At 42.5% G+C, this 18,201-nt stretch overlaps 1 protein-coding gene across 4 annotated transcripts; it reads left to right on the top strand.

Annotated features, from left to right (window-relative positions):
• Positions 1–496: 496 nt before the first annotated feature.
• On the top strand, positions 497–18,179 carry plin3 (perilipin 3). 4 transcript variants are annotated; one of them, XM_046300974.1, is made up of 8 exons: positions 497–653; positions 13,478–13,582; positions 13,871–14,066; positions 14,172–14,251; positions 14,390–14,666; positions 16,513–16,859; positions 16,975–17,193; positions 17,373–18,179. In XM_046300974.1, the coding sequence occupies exons 2-8, from the start codon at positions 13,514–13,516 to the stop codon at positions 17,511–17,513; spliced, it is 1,329 nt and encodes a 442-aa protein (XP_046156930.1). In that variant the 5' UTR covers positions 497–653; positions 13,478–13,513; the 3' UTR covers positions 17,514–18,179. The 4 variants fall into 4 exon arrangements, with proteins under 4 accessions (XP_046156930.1, XP_046156932.1, XP_046156929.1 ...); XM_046300976.1 differs by having other exon boundaries at positions 577–723; XM_046300973.1 differs by lacking the exon at positions 497–653 and adding an exon at positions 1,269–1,412.
• Positions 18,180–18,201: the final 22 nt, after the last annotated feature.

Genomic DNA, 18,201 nt, shown 5'->3' with positions numbered 1-18,201 from the left:
GTTTAGTTATACAAATCTTTGCTTAAATTTTAATCACCGCAACCCAGAAGCAAAATATCACATTAACTACTAGATTAGGTTCTAGGCAGGGAAGAGGTGAGAAATACGAAACGTTGTCTACCACGTCAGACTTTCCACGATAAATTGTATTTATTTAGATTTTCTTTAACCTTTATTTTATCAGGGAGTCATATTAAGATCACTGTCTTTTTTAAACTTTTTTTACAGATGAGTGCTGAATTACATACAATACTAAAAATACACACATCAACATATAAATACAAAATATAAGCAGAAAGAAAAACACGGTCATAAAAACAAATACTTAAATTACTTGCTTAATTACTAAGATTACATGCTAGTCAGAATTAGGACAGTCGGACATTTCCGATTTACTAACCGCTTGTAGTTGTACACGTGCCGCGTTCAACGATTCAGGACGTCCGAGTTTCCTTGTTCAGCCTAATATTTGAACAAGGCAGATAGCCTACCTGCAATGGCGATTTCCGTCATTGGTGCAGGTTGAAGGTTGTTCATGAGGCGTCAACATTAACCTAAATGTAGCAGGCGTAAAATAAACGTCCCCATAGGCAATTGGCTTTCAAGACATAGGGTAACATATTTTGGTTGGCCGATGTTCGTATTTATTGCAGGTAGGCTATAAAACAAATTATATATACAGCTACTTTGCATAGAACACAATACCATACAACGTGAATTGAGGTAAGAATCACAACTGCAACGTTTGTAAACGTTGCAGGGTAACAGTTTATGGGTCTTCAATATGTAAATAATTAAATATTGTCAAGTCTAAATCATTTATTGACCCTTAAACCAGATTTCATTGAAGATGTGAGGCACCTGATTGCATTGAAGGGTAGGCCTAATAATCACAACAGATGTTCTGTGATTTTAACCGGCTTTATGAAATCGGTAAAACTCACGTTTTGTGTGACATTTTTCAACACCTGATGATGCAATGTGAGGTTGTGTTCCCCATCTATTTATAATCTAAATGTATTAGCCTATACCAATAATCAGTACCATCATCAAATATGACATGAACACAACACTAACATAAATATAAATCCACAGACATTATAGATAACGCTGGATATTCCAAAATGTATAATCATACATGCACAACTATTGATATCATAATTGTTAGGCTACATGGTTTCATGTAACCTAACTACATTCATTGGCTACTGTTGCGTATAGCTAGTTTCGTTTCAGTTTACAGTGATTGGTTAACTTTCAGGAACAATTTGACAACCCGCCTTTGCTCTGCCCATGTTTTGCCAAGTGTGCTGTCAGGGTTTGGTCGGGTCACGGCTATCTGGGTTAAACTTCGCAGCCAAGTCAACGGAGGACAGGAGCATGCCAAATATATTATTTTTATTATCAGCGAGGTCAGTGACTAAATTGACAATCTGTCTGGAAACTAATATTTGGAAAAGCATGCGGAGCTGTATAATGCGGTAACATTAGAATAACAACTTGTAACCTTCTTCGTCTTTGACCAGGCTTGCTAACAAACTCTACTGTTATTCTAGATGTCTGTTTTAAGTGCCTGTTTTAATGTCTATTTAGAAAGAAGTTAATCAAACTACTGTAGACAAGTTGCTCACGTTCTCTACCAGAGAAGCTATTCGTTTTACGGTACTGGGAAAATCACTTTTGTGGGGTAAAGTTCAGCAGAACTATGGCCCAATGTTTCAAAACACTTTTAACGTTGGCTTATTTTCAAATTGTCATTTGGGCACTCAGACCTCTTATTTGCTTCTTTGTGATGTAGTATTTTTCACACTTTCACGTGTGCTGGAAGTAGTATTTTTCACATTTTCACGTGTGCTGGAAGTAGTATTTTTCACACTTTCACCTGTCATAACTGTAAATGATTTGACTGGAATTGGGACGTTGTAGGCTGCTGGGACCATTCATTTATATGGCTGTGACCCAAGTCTTTCTTCATACAGTCAGTCATTGCTTGCACACCAACCTACTGCCATCTAGGCCTGCTCTACTGGCTTCAGGGGTCACACACAGAGGGGTAAATCCATTTGAATTCATTCACTTTTTGATAGAATTCCTTTTGATTTGAATGAAACCTCCCATACATACTTGTCCCTTGTAGAAGTGTTCAGAATTTATATATATGTATTTTTTTTTTACCTGAATGGAAAAACATACCAGACACAAAGGTGTTCAAGGTTGACCCATATTTGGTGGGGTGTATGCATTTTTGTATACCCCACCATCCATGTCGAGTTTATAATTTAAAGTGGTGTTACCACGCTGCTTGCTGGTAGAAGGCTCCGCTACACTATCCTCAGCATGGCCAAGTGCAGGCAGCTGCATCAGTATGCACATGTAGAACTTCCTAGTGGAGAGCTCTGCTCATGTCCATGTAGTAGCATATCTGTTTCCACTTCCTCTGGCCAGACAGCTGCTGGTAGTACTGCATGCACCTCTGCCAGTATTCCTCCTGGCTATAGCACCCTGGGTGACTGAATGAAGGGGCCTGCCATGGACCAGGAGAGGGGCCTGCTGAGGTCATGAGCTGGGGATGTCCAACTGCTTCCTTCCCCTACGTCAGAAACGGCCTTGAGTGGGCTCAGCAGAGGGCTGTTCTTGGGCTGCTGTGGAGATGAGGCCTGGTCAGGAGCCTGAGGAAGGTTTACGGTTCCCAGGTAGGTCAGTGTCAGAGGCTCATCCGGCTGGACCTTCAGACCCTTTAGAGAGCTCAGATGACTGATGAGAGAGGAGGCATGTGGAAGATCCTTCATGATGACCACATATCATATAAAAATTCCGGAGTTCTAAATTGAGCAGCTGCTGAAAAATGAGCTCCTGTATTTATTGAGATTTAAATGTTTTTTTAGAGTGAAGTACATCGAAAAAATCAAGAGAAAACTGCAAGACTCAATAGAAGACAAAACAAGGAACAAACTAAACAAGACAGGCTTTTGAAAAATTAACTATTTTTTTCATAAAATTGTACAGTTATCTTAGCTAGGTGAATTGCTAGCAGAATTGTTTACTTGTTGCTAAGCAGTTGCTAGGGACTCTCCTGGAAGAAGCTAGCTAGCTTACAAAGAATAACAACAAAAAATATCTAGTTAACAGAAGAAAGGAAGACAAAATAAGGACAAAAGAAGGACAGAAGAAAAAGGAAAAGAAAGAGGACAACAAAGTGAAACAGTCAGCACTTCTATTGCAACTTCGTATTTCGTCGTCCTAACGTAGTCTACACTGCTATCTGCCCAGCAGCTAGCCAGCTAGCAAACGTCCACCGTCTACCGAATAGCAGCACTGTAGAAACTATTACACTCAACTGAACGACTTGATTAGTGTAGTGTTAGCTAGCTACATAGTTGTCTTTGCTGTCTTCGTATCCAAGATAATTGTGTAGTTTAGAGCGTGTAGTCTTAGAGTGATTATCTTAATTTACCGAGGTTAGCTAGCCAGCTATTTGTCGTCCTTAACGTAGGAGACACTGCTAGCTAGCCAACAGCTAGCCAACGTCTACTGAATAGAACTTCCGCACTCAACAACCCGGTCGCATTCCGCTTCGCTCCACAGGTAGTATCACATTTTTCATTTCATTTCATTACAGCACAACGGTTTGATTTGTTTGATCGTAGCTAGCTACATAGCTAGCTACATAGCCGTCTGTGTATCAAAGATAATTGTGTAGTCTAGAGCGATTTTCTAGGTTAGCTAGCCAGCTATTGTCGTTCTTTTAACGCAACGTAACGTAATCAACACTGCTAGCTAGCCAGCTAGCCCCCGAATAGCAGCACTGTAGAAACTACTACACTCAACGGAACGACTTGATTAGTGTAGTGTCAACAACGCAGCCACTGTCAGCTAGCCTACAAAGTCAACAACGCAGCCACTGCCAGCTAGCCTACTTCAGCAGTACTGTATCATTTTTAATAATTTTAGTCAATAAGATTCTTGCTACGTAAGCTTAACTTTCTGAACATTTGAGACGTGTAGTCCACTTGTCATTCCAATCTCCTTGCATTAGCGTAGCCTCTTCTGTAGCCTGTCAACTATGTGTCTGTCTATCCCTGTTCTCTCCTCTCTGCACAGACCATACAAACGCTCCACACCGCGTGGCCGCTGCCACCTAATCTGGTGGTCCCAGCGCGCACGACCCACGTGGAGTTCCAGGTCTCCGGTAGCCTCTGGAACTGCCGATCTGCAGCCAACAAGGCAGAGTTCATCTCAGCCTATGCCTCCCTCCAGTCCCTCGACTTCTTGGCACTGACAGAAACATGGATCACCACAGATAACACTGCTACTCCTACTGCTCTCTCTTCGTCCGCCCACGTGTTCTCGCACACCCCGAGAGCTTCTGGTCAGCGGGGTGGTGGCATAGGGATCCTTATCTCTCCCATGTGGTCATTCTCTCTTTCTCCCCTTACCCATCTGTCTATCGCCTCCTTTGAATTTCATGCTGTCACAGTTACCAGCCCTTTCAAGCTTAACATCCTTATCATTTATCGCCCTCCAGGTCCCCTCGGAGAGTTCATCAATGAGCTTGATGCCTTGATAAGCTCCTTTCCTGAGGACGGCTCACCTCTCACAGTTCTGGGCGACTTTAACCTCCCCACGTCTACCTTTGACTCATTCCTCTCTGCCTCCTTCTTTCCACTCCTCTCCTCTTTTGACCTCACCCTCTCACCTTCCCCCCTACTCACAAGGCAGGCAATACGCTCGACCTCATCTTTACTAGATGCTGTTCTTCCACTAACCTCATTGCAACTCCCCTCCAAGTCTCCGACCACTACCTTGTATCCTTTTCCCTCTCGCTCTCATCCAACACTTCCCACACTGCCCCTACTCGGATGGTATCGCGCCGTCCCAACCTTCGCTCTCTCTCCCCCGCTACTCTCTCCTCTTCCATCCTATCATCTCTTCCCTCTGCTCAAACCTTCTTCAACCTATCTCCTGATTCTGCCTCCTCAACCCTCCTCTCCTCCCTTTCTGCATCCTTTGACTCTCTATGTCCCCTATCTTCCAGGCCGGCTCGGTCCTCCCCTCCCGCTCCGTGGCTTGACGACTCAATGCGAGCTCACAGAACAGGGCTCCGGAAGGCCGAGCGGAAATGGAGGAAAACTCGCCTCCCTGCGGACCTGGCATCCTTTCACTCCCTCCTCTCTACATTTTCCTCCTCTGTCTCTGCTGCTAAAGCCACTTTCTACCACTCTAAATTCCAAGCATCTGCCTCTAACCCTAGGAAGCTCTTTGCCACATTCTCCTCCCTCCTGAATCCTCCTCCCCCTCCCCCCTCCTCCCTCTCTGCAGATGACTTCGTCAACCATTTTGAAAAGAAGATCGACGACATCCGATCCTCGTTTGCTAAGTCAAACAACACCGCTGGTTCTGCTCACACTGCCCTACCCTGTGCTCTGACCTCTTTCTCCCCTCTCTCTCCAGATGAAATCTCGCGTCTTGTGACGGCCGGCCGCCCAACAACCTGCCCGCTCGACCCTATCCCCTCCTCTCTTCTCCAGACCATTTCCGGAGACCTTCTCCCTTACCTCACCTCGCTCATCAACTTATCCCTGACCGCTGGCTACGTCCCTTCCGTCTTCAAGAGAGCGAGAGTTGCACCCCTTCTGAAAAAACCTACACTCGATCCCTCCGATGTCAACAACTACAGACCAGTATCCCTTCTTTCTTTTCTCTCCAAAACTCTTGAACGTGCCGTCCTTGGTCAGCTCTCCCGCTATCTCTCTCAGAATGACCTTCTTGATCCAAATCAGTCAGGTTTCAAGACTAGTCATTCAACTGAGACTGCTCTTCTCTGTATCATGGAGGCGCTCCGCACCGCTAAAGCTAACTCTCTCTCCTCTGCTCTCATCCTTCTAGACCTATCGGCTGCCTTCGATACTGTGAACCATCAGATCCTCCTCTCCACCCTCTCCGAGTTGGGCATCTCCGGCGCGGCCCACGCTTGGATTGCGTCCTACCTGACAGGTCGCTCCTACCAGGTGGCGTGGCGAGAATCTGTCTCCTCACCACGCGCTCTCACCACTGGTGTCCCCCAGGGCTCTGTTCTAGGCCCTCTCCTATTCTCGCTATACACCAAGTCACTTGGCTCTGTCATAACCTCACATGGTCTCTCCTATCATTGCTATGCAGACGACACACAATTAATCTTCTCCTTTCCCCCTTCTGATGACCAGGTGGCGAATCGCATCTCTGCATGTCTGGCAGACATATCAGTGTGGATGACGGATCACCACCTCAAGCTGAACTTCGGCAAGACGGAGCTGCTCTTCCTCCCGGGAAGGACTGCCCGTTCCATGATCTCGCCATCACGGTTGACAACTCCATTGTGTCCTCCTCCCAGAGCGCTAAGAACCTTGGCGTGATCCTGGACAACAAACTGTCGTTCTCAACTAACATCAAGGCGGTGGCCCGTTCCTGTAGGTTCATGCTCTACAACATCCGCAGAGTACGACCCTGCCTCACACAGGAAGCGGCGCAGGTCCTAATCCAGGCACTTGTCATCTCCCGTCTGGATTACTGCAACTCGCTGTTGGCTGGGCTCCCTGCCTGTGCCATTAAACCCCTACAACTCATCCAGAACGCCGCAGCCCATCTAGTGTTCAACCTTCCCAAGTTCTCTCACGTCACCCCGCTCCTCCGCTCTCTCCACTGGCTTCCAGTTGAAGCTCGCATCCGCTACAAGACCATGGTGCTTGCCTACGGAGCTGTGAGGGGAACGGCACCTCAGTACCTCCAGGCTCTGATCAGGCCCTACACCCAAATAAGGGCACTGCGTTCATCCACCTCTGGCCTGCTCGCCTCCCTACCACTGAGGAAGTACAGTTCCCGCTCAGCTCAGTCAAAACTGTTCGCTGCTCTGGCTCCCCAATGGTGGAACAAACTCCCTCACGACGCCAGGACAGCGGAGTCAATCACCACCTTCCGGAGACACCTGAAACCCCACCTCTTTAAGGAATACCTAGGATAGGATAAAGTAGTCCTTCTCACCCCCCTTAAAATACTTAGATGCACTATTGTAAAGTGGTTGTTCCACTGGATGTCATAAGGTGAATGCACCAATTTGTAAGTCGCTCTGGATAAGAGCGTCTGCTAAATGACTTAAATGTAATGTAAATGTAAATATCGAATATGGGTGTCTGGATGGGTCTCCTTTACCTTTGGGGCCTGCTCTGAGGTGGGGGCCTGTTTGCCTGTCCCACGTAGGTCAGGGCATCCACCAGTGAGGCCTGTTGAACAGGGTCAGTACCAGAGCCACAGGGCTGGTTGCTGCCACAGTATTGGTTTGACCTGAAAATGACACATCCATATTGCTGTTGCTATAAAATTTTAAAAAACACATCTAGACAGTAGGGATTTCAAATTGCTTTGAAGATCTAAGATTTTGGTGACATTAGAATACATTTTTCAACTGTCCATTGGTGATATTTCCACCAAATGGATCTGTTGCGGATAAAAATCAGCTTGTAAATGTAGTGCACACAAAATATACTTTTCACTTAAGTTTTCATGTACCAAACAAATATCTAAAGTTCAATGTGTTTCCATTGCATTTTTAACTTTACTGATAGATTTCTCACAAAAAATGCTGTTAACTGTTGTGCATACTCTGGTCTTGGCACGTGCTCTCTAGCCAACAGCTTGCAGATACAGCAGGTAGGCTAGTCTACATGAGATTATAAAGAGTGAGAATATTTTTATTTGTCAAACGGCAGTCGAGCATCAATAATCATGTCACCAGAATAAGACCCTTGATATTTATTGTACAGGAGCATCAAGACTACTGTGCACTTTCACCACTTTGTGAAGTCATAATTTAATCTGTAGCCTCAAACTGCGTGGTTTCCCGAGTCGCAGTAGAAGGACCACGCACCATATCATCACGTAACTCCAAGTTTACTGCGATATGATGGTTATTATACACTATGTATACAAAAGTATGTGGACAACCGTTGAAATTAGTGTGCAATCTTCATTGACAAACATTGGCAGTAGAATGGCTTTACTGAAGAACTCAGTGACTTTCAACGTGGCACTGTCATAGGATGCCACCTTTCCAACAAGTCAGTTTGTCAAATTTCTGCCCTGCTAGAGCTGCCCCGGTCAACTGTAAGTGATGTTACTGTGAAGTGGAAATGTCTAGGAGCATAAATGGCTCAGTCGCGAAGTGGTAGGCCACACAAGCTCACAGACCGGGACCGTTTGGTGGAGGAGGAATAATGGTTTGGAACTGTTTTTCATGTTTTGGCTAGGCCCTTTAGGTCCAGTGAATGGAAGTCGTAACGCTACAGCATACAATGACATTCTAGATCATTCTGTGCTTCCAACTTTGTGGCAACAGTTTGGTGAAGGCCCTTTCCTGTTTCAGCATGACAATGCCCCATGCACAACCAGGTCCATACAGAAATAGTTTGTTGAGATCTGTTTGGAAGAACTTGACTGGCCTGCACTGAACCCTGACTTCAACCCCATCTAACAACTTTGTGATTAGTTGACGCCAACTGCGAGCTAGGCCTATTTGCCCAACATCACTGGCCAACCTCACTAATGCGCTTGTCCCTGCAGCAATGTTCCAACATCTAGTGGAAAGCCTTCCCAGAAGAGTAGAGGCTGTTATAGCAGCATAGGGGGGACCAACTCCATATTAATGCCTGTGATTTTGGAATGAGATGTTTGACGAGCAGGTGTCCACATACTTTTGGTTATGTAGTGTATCAATATTTGCGCATAAAGACGTTTCCACTGCCATTTCTCACATAATACATTTTACTGACACAAAAGATGCCAACACGTCAAACTAATTATCTGTCAGCATTTATAAAATTGTACCGAAACTTCCAGTTTCCATCATAGCAGTTTTTTTTACAGTATGACTTTACTCGCATAAAAACTGTGGATGGAAACGTGGTTATTGTATACCAATTATGTCTCAATGACACATAAATGACTTCTGCCATTCCACAATCCTAAAACTACACAAAGCAACAGCATCACCATACAATTTTTTTTCATGGAATATTGAGCAGTACACAAAAATGAGCAATGGCCCTGCCCTCCGGAGGAATAAAATGTTCTTAGCATTATAGATGAAAGTAGATGGTCTTGCTGGAAGATCTCCCTGTCCCATCAATGGTACAGACTGATCATCTCCCTGAATGTGTGTGTATATATATATATATATATATATATATTATTTTTTGTACTTTTTTTGGGGTGAGTTCAGAATCAAACAATCAGCACATTCTTGGCCCAAACATTCAATTGTTATGTCATTCAATTTTACATTTGAATAATGATCACATTCAGAATTACCATGACATTAAGTTCTACAGGATTTAAATGTTCAATTGTGATGTCATCCAATTGACATTTTTGCCAACATTTTTCAGAATCTTCATAATAATATAATAATAATAATATATATCTAATGGTCTAATGTTGTTATGGTCTAATGTTGTTATGATCTAATGGTCTAATGTTGTTATGGTCTAATGCTTTTATGATCTAATGGTCTAATGTTGTTATGGTCTAATGGTCTAATGTTGTTATGGTCTAATGGTCTAATGTTATGGTCTAATGTTGTTATGGTCTAATGTTGTTATGGTCTAATGGTCTAATGTTGTTATGGTCTAATGGTCTAATGTTGTTATGGTCTAATGGTCTAATGGTCTAATGTTGTTATGATCTAATGTTGTTATGGTCTAATGTTGTTATGGTCTAATGTTGTTATGGTCTAATGGTCTAATATTGTTATGGTCTAATGTTGTTATGGTCTAATGTTGTTATGGTCTAATGTTGTTATGGTCTAATGGTCTAATGTTGTTATGGTCTAATGGTCTAATGTTGTTATGGTCTAATGGTCTAATGTTGTTATGGTCTAATGGTCTAATGTTGTTATGGTCTAATGGTCTAATGTTATGGTCTAATGGTCTAATGTTGTTATGGTCTAATGTTGTTATGGTCTAATGTTGTTATGGTCTAATGTTGTTATGGTCTAATGTTGTTATGGTCTAATGTTGTTATGATCTAATGGTCTAATGGTCTAATGTTGTTATGGTCTAATGGTCTAATGTTGTTATGGTCTAATGGTGTTATGGTCTAATGGTCTAATGTTGTTATGGTCTAATGTTGTTATGGTCTAATGGTCTAATGTTGTTATGGTCTAATGTTGTTATGGTCTAATGTTGTTATGGTCTAATGTTGTTATGGTCTAATGTTGTTATGATCTAATGTTGTTATGGTCTAATGGTCTAATGTTGTTATGTTCTAATGGTCTAATGTTCTAATGGTCTAATGTTGTTATGGTCTAATGTTGTTATGGTCTAATGTTGTTATGGTCTAATGGTCTAATGTTGTTATGTTCTAATGTTGTTATGTTCTAATGTTGTTATGTTCTAATGTTGTTATGGTCTAATGTTGTTATGGTCTAATGTTATGGTCTAATGGTCTAATGTTGTTATGGTCTAATGTTGTTATGTTCTAATGTTGTTATGGTCTAATGGTCTAATGTTGTTATGGTCTAATGGTCTAATGTTGTTATGGTCTAATGGTCTAATGTTGTTATGATCTAATGGTCTAATGTTGTTATGGTCTAATGGTCTAATGTTGTTATGGTCTAATGGTCTAATGTTGTTATGGTCTAATGTTGTTATGATCTAATGGTCTAATGTTGTTATGGTCTAATGTTGTTATGGTCTAATGTTGTTATGGTCTAATGTTATGTTCTAATGTTGTTATGATCTAATGTTGTTATGGTCTAATGGTCTAATGTTGTTATGGTCTAATGGTCTAATGTTGTTATGGTCTAATGGTCTAATGTTGTTATGTTCTAATGGTCTAATGTTGTTATGTTCTAATGTTGTTATGGTCTAATGGTCTAATGTTGTTATGGTCTAATGTTGTTATGATCTAATGGTCTAATGGTCTAATGTTGTTATGGTCTAATGTTGTTATGGTCTAATGTTGTTATGTTCTAATGTTGTTATGGTCTAATGGTCTAATGTTGTTATGATCTAATGGTCTAATGTTGTTATGGTCTAATGGTCTAATGTTGTTATGGTCTAATGTTGTTATGGTCTAATGGTCTAATGTTGTTATGGTCTAATGGTCTAATGTTGTTATGGTCTAATGTTGTTATGATCTAATGGTCTAATGTTGTTATGGTCTAATGGTCTAATGTTGTTATGGTCTAATGGTCTAATGGTGTTATGGTCTAATGGTGTTATGGTCTAATGTTGTTATGGTCTAATGTTGTTATGGTCTAATGTTGTTATGGTCTAATGTTGTTATGATCTAATGTTGTTATGATCTAATGTTGTTATGGTCTAATGGTCTAATGTTGTTATGATCTAATGTTGTTATGGTCTAATGTTGTTATGGTCTAATGGTCTAATGTTGTTATGGTCTAATGTTGTTATGGTCTAATGTTGTTATGGTCTAATGGTCTAATGCTGTTATGATCTAATGGTCTAATGTTGTTATGATCTAATGTTGTTACGATCTAATGTTGTTATGATCTAATTGTCTAATGTTGTTATGGTCTAATGGTCTAATGTTGTTATGGTCTAATGTTGTTATGGTCTAATGGTCTAATGTTGTTATGGTCTAATGTTGTTATGGTCTAATGTTGTTATGGTCTAATGTTGTTATGGTCTAATGTTGTTATGGTCTAATGTTGTTATGGTCTAATGTTGTTATGGTCTAATGTTGTTATGGTCTAATGTTGTTATGGTCTAATGTTGTTATGATCTAATGTTGTTATGGTCTAATGGTCTAATGTTGTTATGATCTAATGTTGTTATGGTCTAATGTTGTTATGGTCTAATGGTCTAATGTTGTTATGGTCTAATGGTCTAATGTTGTTATGGTCTAATGGTCTAATGTTGTTATGGTCTAATGTTGTTATGGTCTAATGCTGTTATGATCTAATGGTCTAATGCTGTTATGATCTAATGTTGTTACGATCTAATGTTGTTATGATCTAATTGTCTAATGTTGTTATGGTCTAATGGTCTAATGTTGTTATGGTCTAATGTTGTTATGATCTAATGGTCTAATGTTGTTATGATCTAATGGTCTAATGCTGTTATGGTCTAATGGTCTAATGTTGTTATGGTCTAATGTTGTTATGGTCTAATGGTCTAATGTTGTTATCGTAGAATGTATGCACACATGACTGTAAGTCGCTTTGGATAAAAGCGTCTGCTAAATGGCATATATTATTATTATTATTCATAATAAAATACAATTTTTGCCAAGCATTTAGTTTAAGGTACTGAAAAATCACATGATCAAAATGTCACATTATTATAAAGACAAACATCAAATTGATGGCCTACATGAGTAAATTTGGTCTGCAGTGAAACAGAGCCAGGGCCCAGACAAATGTGTAGTGGAGGAGCTCCTAGTGCTACTGTTTGTAATATTAGCAATTCTTGTATCTGCCTCCATCATAATGATATATTTTGGCTATATTGTTTTGGGCTTTCCTATGGCATCAGGTGCTGTAGGTGTCCAGGATGGTGGGAAGTTTGCCCCCGGTAATGCGTTGGGCAGACCGCACCACCCACTGGAGAGCTTTGTGGTTGTGGGCGGTGCAGTTGCCATACCAGGCGGTGATACAGCCCGACAGGATGCTCTCATTTGTGCATCTGTAAAAGTTTGAGGGTTTTAGGTGTTAAGCCAAATTTATTTAGCCTCCTGAGGTTGAAGAGGCACTGTTGTGCCTTCACCACACTACATGTGTGGGTGGACCATTTCAGTTTGTCAGTGATGTGTACGCCATGGAACTTGAAGCTTTCCACCTTCACCACTGCGGTTCCATCAATGTGGATAGGGTGTTCCCTGTGCTGTTTCCTGAAGTCCCTGATCATCTCCTTAGTTTTGTTGACGTTGAGTGAGAGGTTATTTTCCTGGAACCACACTCCCAGAGCCCTCACCTCTTCCCTTTAGGCTGTCTCATTGTTGTTGGTAATCAAGCCTACTACTGTTGTGTCATCTGCAAACTTGATGAAGAGGTGAAGAGGTGTTGTTTCCTACCTTCACCACCTGGGGGCGACCAGGTGGTGAAGTCCAGGACCCAGTTGCACAGGGTGGGATTCAGACCCAGGGCCTCGAGCTTGATGATGAGCTATCGTCAATGAACAGCATTCTTACATAGGTATGCCTCTTGTCCAGATGGGACAGGGCGTCCTTGTTCAGTCCTACTTCTGTCCAGTGATGTGAATCATTCTATAATTCAGCCCTATCCAGTTCCATCCTGGCTGTATCCTGTTGCTTGACAAATGAAGCAGACGTGACTGGGTTGTCTACAAACGGATAAATGGAGGGACAGCGCAATAAATCCCCTCACTGCTGTTCAGCTGCATAATGAATATCTGTCTTATGAAGCAAGTAAAAGTTGTTTCATAAGCCATGTAATTTGAGGTGAATCTCCTCTTTTTCATGTCAGAAATTTAAAGAGCTATCCTTAAACACATCCTGCACAATGGCCGACAGCGGGAAGACTGATGAGCCCAGTACAGCCACAGCCCAGCCAACTAATGGAGACCAGCAAGTGAGGAGCACCATCACTACGACATTAGTTTACCCGACAACACAGCTCTGATGAAGGGTCTGATACACAAATAACATTGAAACCAGCATTCAGTATTTCACTCAAGTGGATAAATTGGAAATATGCAAGCACTCAAGGATATGTGCATGTACACAAAAAAACTCCAGTTGCAGATTGAGTGATCAGTACAAATCAAACAAAATATGCAATTGCTGAAATTGGCAACACAAAGGCTGTTTCTCCTCTAGTAACTCAGGCTAAATAATAACCATTGTGTTTTGTTTCCAGAGTGTTGTGTCCCGCTTGGGCAGCATCCCCCTGGTGAGCTCTGCGTGTGGTGTAGTGTCCAATGCCTACAGCAGCACTAAGGACAGCGTGCCCCTGCTGAAGGGGGTCATGGAGGCTGCTGAGAGCGGGGTGCGCACTCTTGGGGCAGCCGCCACAACCGGCTCCAAGCCTCTCCTGGACAGACTGGAGCCACAGAGTGAGTTCTACTGCGTAGTGACCACAGAGGGACATCACAAACTATATATTTCTTTATTTTAGTGGATAACGTTTTTGTTCTGAGTTAATGAATGATTTGTTGCAGTTTCTGTGGTGAATCATTATGCTATGATGGGACTGGACAAGGTGGAAAAACTGCAAATCCTCCAGCAGCCAGCTGATAAGGTGAGTCTCCAAATCTAGTGTTGACTAGTCAACAATACTGCCTCGTGCATCCAATTCAACTAAAGTCTCCAAGAAAACACTTTACTTGATGTAATACCTTGTATATTCATAACAGCTTTTTAATTGTTTCTCCCTCAGCTAGTTTCAGATACAATAGGCATAATGTACCAGTCTGTGAGTGGGACAAAGGAGGCCATGACTGGGGCTGTAACCGGGGCCAAGGAAACCATGACTGGGGCTGTAATGTCGGCAGTGTTCGGGGGTGTGGAGATAACCCAAGCAGCAGCCGGTGGATTGTTCAGCTCATTCATGGTGACCGGTGTGGGCCAGATGGTCAGCAGTGGGGTGGGCCTGGCCCTCAGCCATTCTGAGAACTGGGTGGACCATAACCTGCCTCTCAGCGACAGAGAGCTTGGTCAGTATGAATGAGAAAATAAAACGAATAACCTATGAATGGACTGTACTTAAATGGAATTAAACCCATCCCTGGTGTGGGTGCTGGTGAGTCAGGTCTAGAGCTGCAAGATGGTTAATTTATGCTATGCACAGTTGGAAGTTTACATAAAATTAGGTTGGAGTCATTAAGTCCTTTTTCAACCACTCCACAAATTTGTTAACAAACTATAGTTCTGGCAAGTCGGTTAGGACATCTACTTTGTGCATGATGAAAGTAATTTTTTCAACAATTGTTTTAGACAGATTATTTCACTTATAATTCATTGTATCACAATTCCAGCAAGTCAGAAGTTGACATACACTAAGTTGACTGTGCCTTTAAACAGCTTGGAAAATTCCAGAAAATTATGTCATGGCTTTAGAAGCTTCTGATAGGCTAATTGACATAATTTGAGTCAATTGGAGGTGTACCTGTGGATGCATTTCAAGCCCTACCTTCAAACTTGGTGCCTCTTTGCTTGATATCCTGGGAAAATCAAAATAAATCAGCCAAGACCACAGAAAAACAATTGTAGACCTCCACAAGTCTGGTTCATCCTTGGGAGAAATGTCCAAACACCTGAAGTTACCATGTTCATCTGTACAAACAATAGTATGGATAATTAGTATAAACGCCATTGGACCACGCAGCCGTCATACCGCTCAGGAAGGAGGTGGGTTCTGTCTCCTAGAGATGAACATAATTTGGTGCAAAAAGTGCAAGTCAATCCTAGAACAGCAGCAAAGGACCTTGTGAAGATGCTGGAGGAAACAGGTACAAAAGTATCTATATCCACAGTAAAATGAGTCCTATATTAACATAACCTGAAAGGCCACTCGGCAAGGAAGAAGCCTTTGCTCCAAACCCGCCATAAAAAATCCAGACTACGGTTTTCAACTGTACATGGGGACAAAGATTGTACTTTTTGGAGAAATGTCCTCTGGTCTGATGAAACAATACTGGAATTGTTTGGCCATGATGACCATTGTTATGTTTGGAGGAAAAGGGGGGAGGCTTGCAAGCCGAAGAACACCATCCCAACCGCAAAGCATGGGGTGGCAGCATCATGGTGTGGGGGTGCTTTGCTGCAGGAAGGACTGATGCACTTCACAAAATAGATGGCATGTTGAGGAAGGAAAATGATGTGGATATATTGAAGCAACATCTAGACATCAGTCAGGAAGTTAAAGCTTGGTCCGAAATGGGTCTTCCAAATGGACAATGACCCCAAGCATATTTCTAAAGTTCTGGTAAAATGGCTTAAGGACAATAAAGTCAAGGTATTGGAGTGGCCATCACAAAGCTCTGACCTCAATCCTATAGAAATTTTGTGGCAGAAATGAAAAAGCGTGTGTGAGCAAGAAGGCCTACAAACCTGACTCAGTTACATCTGCTCTGTCAGGAGGAATGGGCCAAAATTCACCCAACTTATTTTGGGAAGCTTGTGGAAGGCTACCCAAAACTGTTTGACCCAGGTTAAACAATTTAAAGGCAACGTTACCAAATACCAATTGAGTGTATGTAAACTTCTGACCCACTGGGAATGTGATGAAAGAAATAAAAGCTGAAATAAATCTCTACTATTATTCTGACATTTCACATTCTTGAAATAAAGTGGTGATCCTAACTGACCTAAGACAGGGAATCTTTACTAGGATTAAATGTCAGGAATTGTGAAAAACTGAGTTTATATGTATTTGTCTAAGGTGTATGTAAACTTCTGATTTCAACTGTATATGTAGACAAGGCGACACTAAAATCAATAGCTCTGATCTCAGACCGTGAATGATCGTTTATAGATGATCGTTATTTTTTCTGCATACAGCTGCTTTGGCGGAGCCTGCAACAGGTGAGGTGACTACTGCACCAGTGGTGAGTTCTAGCTACTTTGTCCGTCTGGGCAAGCTGTCCTCCAAGGTGCAGGAGCGGGCCCTGGAGCAGTCCCTGGTGAGAGCCCGGCACGCCAGAGATGCCACATATTCAACTTTGGCACAGATCACCAGCACCCTGGACCTGCTGGAGAAAGCCCGCTCCACCCTGGCCACTGCCAACCACCAGCTGGGAGGGGCACCAGAGCAGCTGCTGCAGCGCTGGAAGGAGTGGCAGGAGAAACAACTTAAAGATGGAGGGGTAGAGATGGGGGAGGTGGATTGTCCCAAAGACCAGACTGAGGTAGGGAGTCCTGAGTTAGTATTTTCTGTCCAAGTATCCATGTGAATGAATGTACTTGAACTTTATAAACACTTATAGTTTCCACAGATACCTGTAAATGCCTATGTTTGTGTAGCAGTTGGAGTGGCGAACCCTCTCGATGGTGCGTGGTCTCAGTGACCAGTTGCGGTCTGCATGCTCTGGGGTGGTGTCCAGCGCCCAGGGCTTACCCGGTGCTGTCCAGGACCAGCTGGCAAATGCACGGAAAGCGGCTGAAGAACTGCACTCCTCCCTGGGCAACACTAGCACCCTCACGCCCCCCCTCCTGGAGCAGACCCGTCACCATCTAACACAGGTATACCAAACTTTGTTGCTGCATTTCTCCTGTGTGGATTCATTATGAATACACCAGCTGCTGGTTTCTCATTATTTATTCAGTTTCAATATTTCAACAAATGCATTGTATGTACATCACCTCAGTGATTCATAATGATCTGTTATTTGTGTTGATTGACACATTTTAAATGTTCACAGGTGCGACAGTCTCTGGATGGTGTCGTAGAGTATCTGCTCAATAACACTCCTCTCAACTGGCTGGTGGGACCCTTTGCACCCCAGATCACAGAGAAGGGGGAGGGTGGGTGGGCTGCGAATAAGGGGGCCCCCCAGAACTAGATTTAGAGGAGGACCGAGAGGTTGGAGTAGATTACTCCGAAAAGGCATCTCCGAGGCCTGGCATGCCTGCATTTTTTGTACAGTGCAGTAAATGTGCTTTCTAAGAACTTACTGCCCGCATCCATAAGCTATGCTGATTTTTTTTTTTTTTTTTTTTTAAACTTTATTTAACTAGGCCAGTCGGATAAGAACCATTTCTTATTTACAATGACAGCCTAGGAACAGTGGGCTAACTGCCTAGTTCAGGGGCAGAACTACAGTTTTTTTTTTTTTACCTTGTCAGCTCAGGGATTCAATCTAGCAACCTTTTGGTTACTGGCCCAATGCTCTATGCACTAGGCTACCTGATGCCCTGATGGTAACATATGGAAATCACAATACTGTGTTATAAGGGGAATCTACAACATAAAACTGCCATATTTGGCGTTTAGATCACACTCCACTCTGTGAATGTTGAGAAACTATTTTAAAAAACAGTATTTTTGTTTCTGTAACTGTATGAAATGCAGTATAAACCTCACATGCAACTGAGCTTTAGTCCTCTGAAGTTTACAAATTGTGTGTGACATTTGTATGTCCTCTCTGCTGTATCTGTAAGCTCCAGCAGAGTCTTGCTGTTGTTCTGAGTACTGATACAATAGCCTAAATAAAGTCATTTTGGCTCTGGTCCTGGGCTTCCATTCCATTA

This window comes from Oncorhynchus gorbuscha, linkage group LG15 (assembly GCF_021184085.1).
Source record: "Oncorhynchus gorbuscha isolate QuinsamMale2020 ecotype Even-year linkage group LG15, OgorEven_v1.0, whole genome shotgun sequence".
Classification (NCBI taxonomy): Eukaryota; Metazoa; Chordata; class Actinopteri; order Salmoniformes; family Salmonidae; genus Oncorhynchus; species Oncorhynchus gorbuscha.
Note: the sequence above shows the minus strand (reverse complement) of the source record. Positions and strands in the feature narration are given on the sequence as shown.

Excerpts from the sequence above, each read along its gene's own strand:
- plin3 (XM_046300974.1), top strand. The coding sequence starts at position 13,514 with ATGGCCGACAGCGGGAAGACTGATGAGCCCAGTACAGCCACAGCCCAG. Across the intron at positions 14,252-14,389 it reads TCCAGCAGCCAGCTGATAAG|CTAGTTTCAGATACAATAGG; the intron begins GTGAGTCTCCAA and ends TTTCTCCCTCAG. Across the intron at positions 16,860-16,974 it reads GTCCCAAAGACCAGACTGAG|CAGTTGGAGTGGCGAACCCT; the intron begins GTAGGGAGTCCT and ends ATGTTTGTGTAG.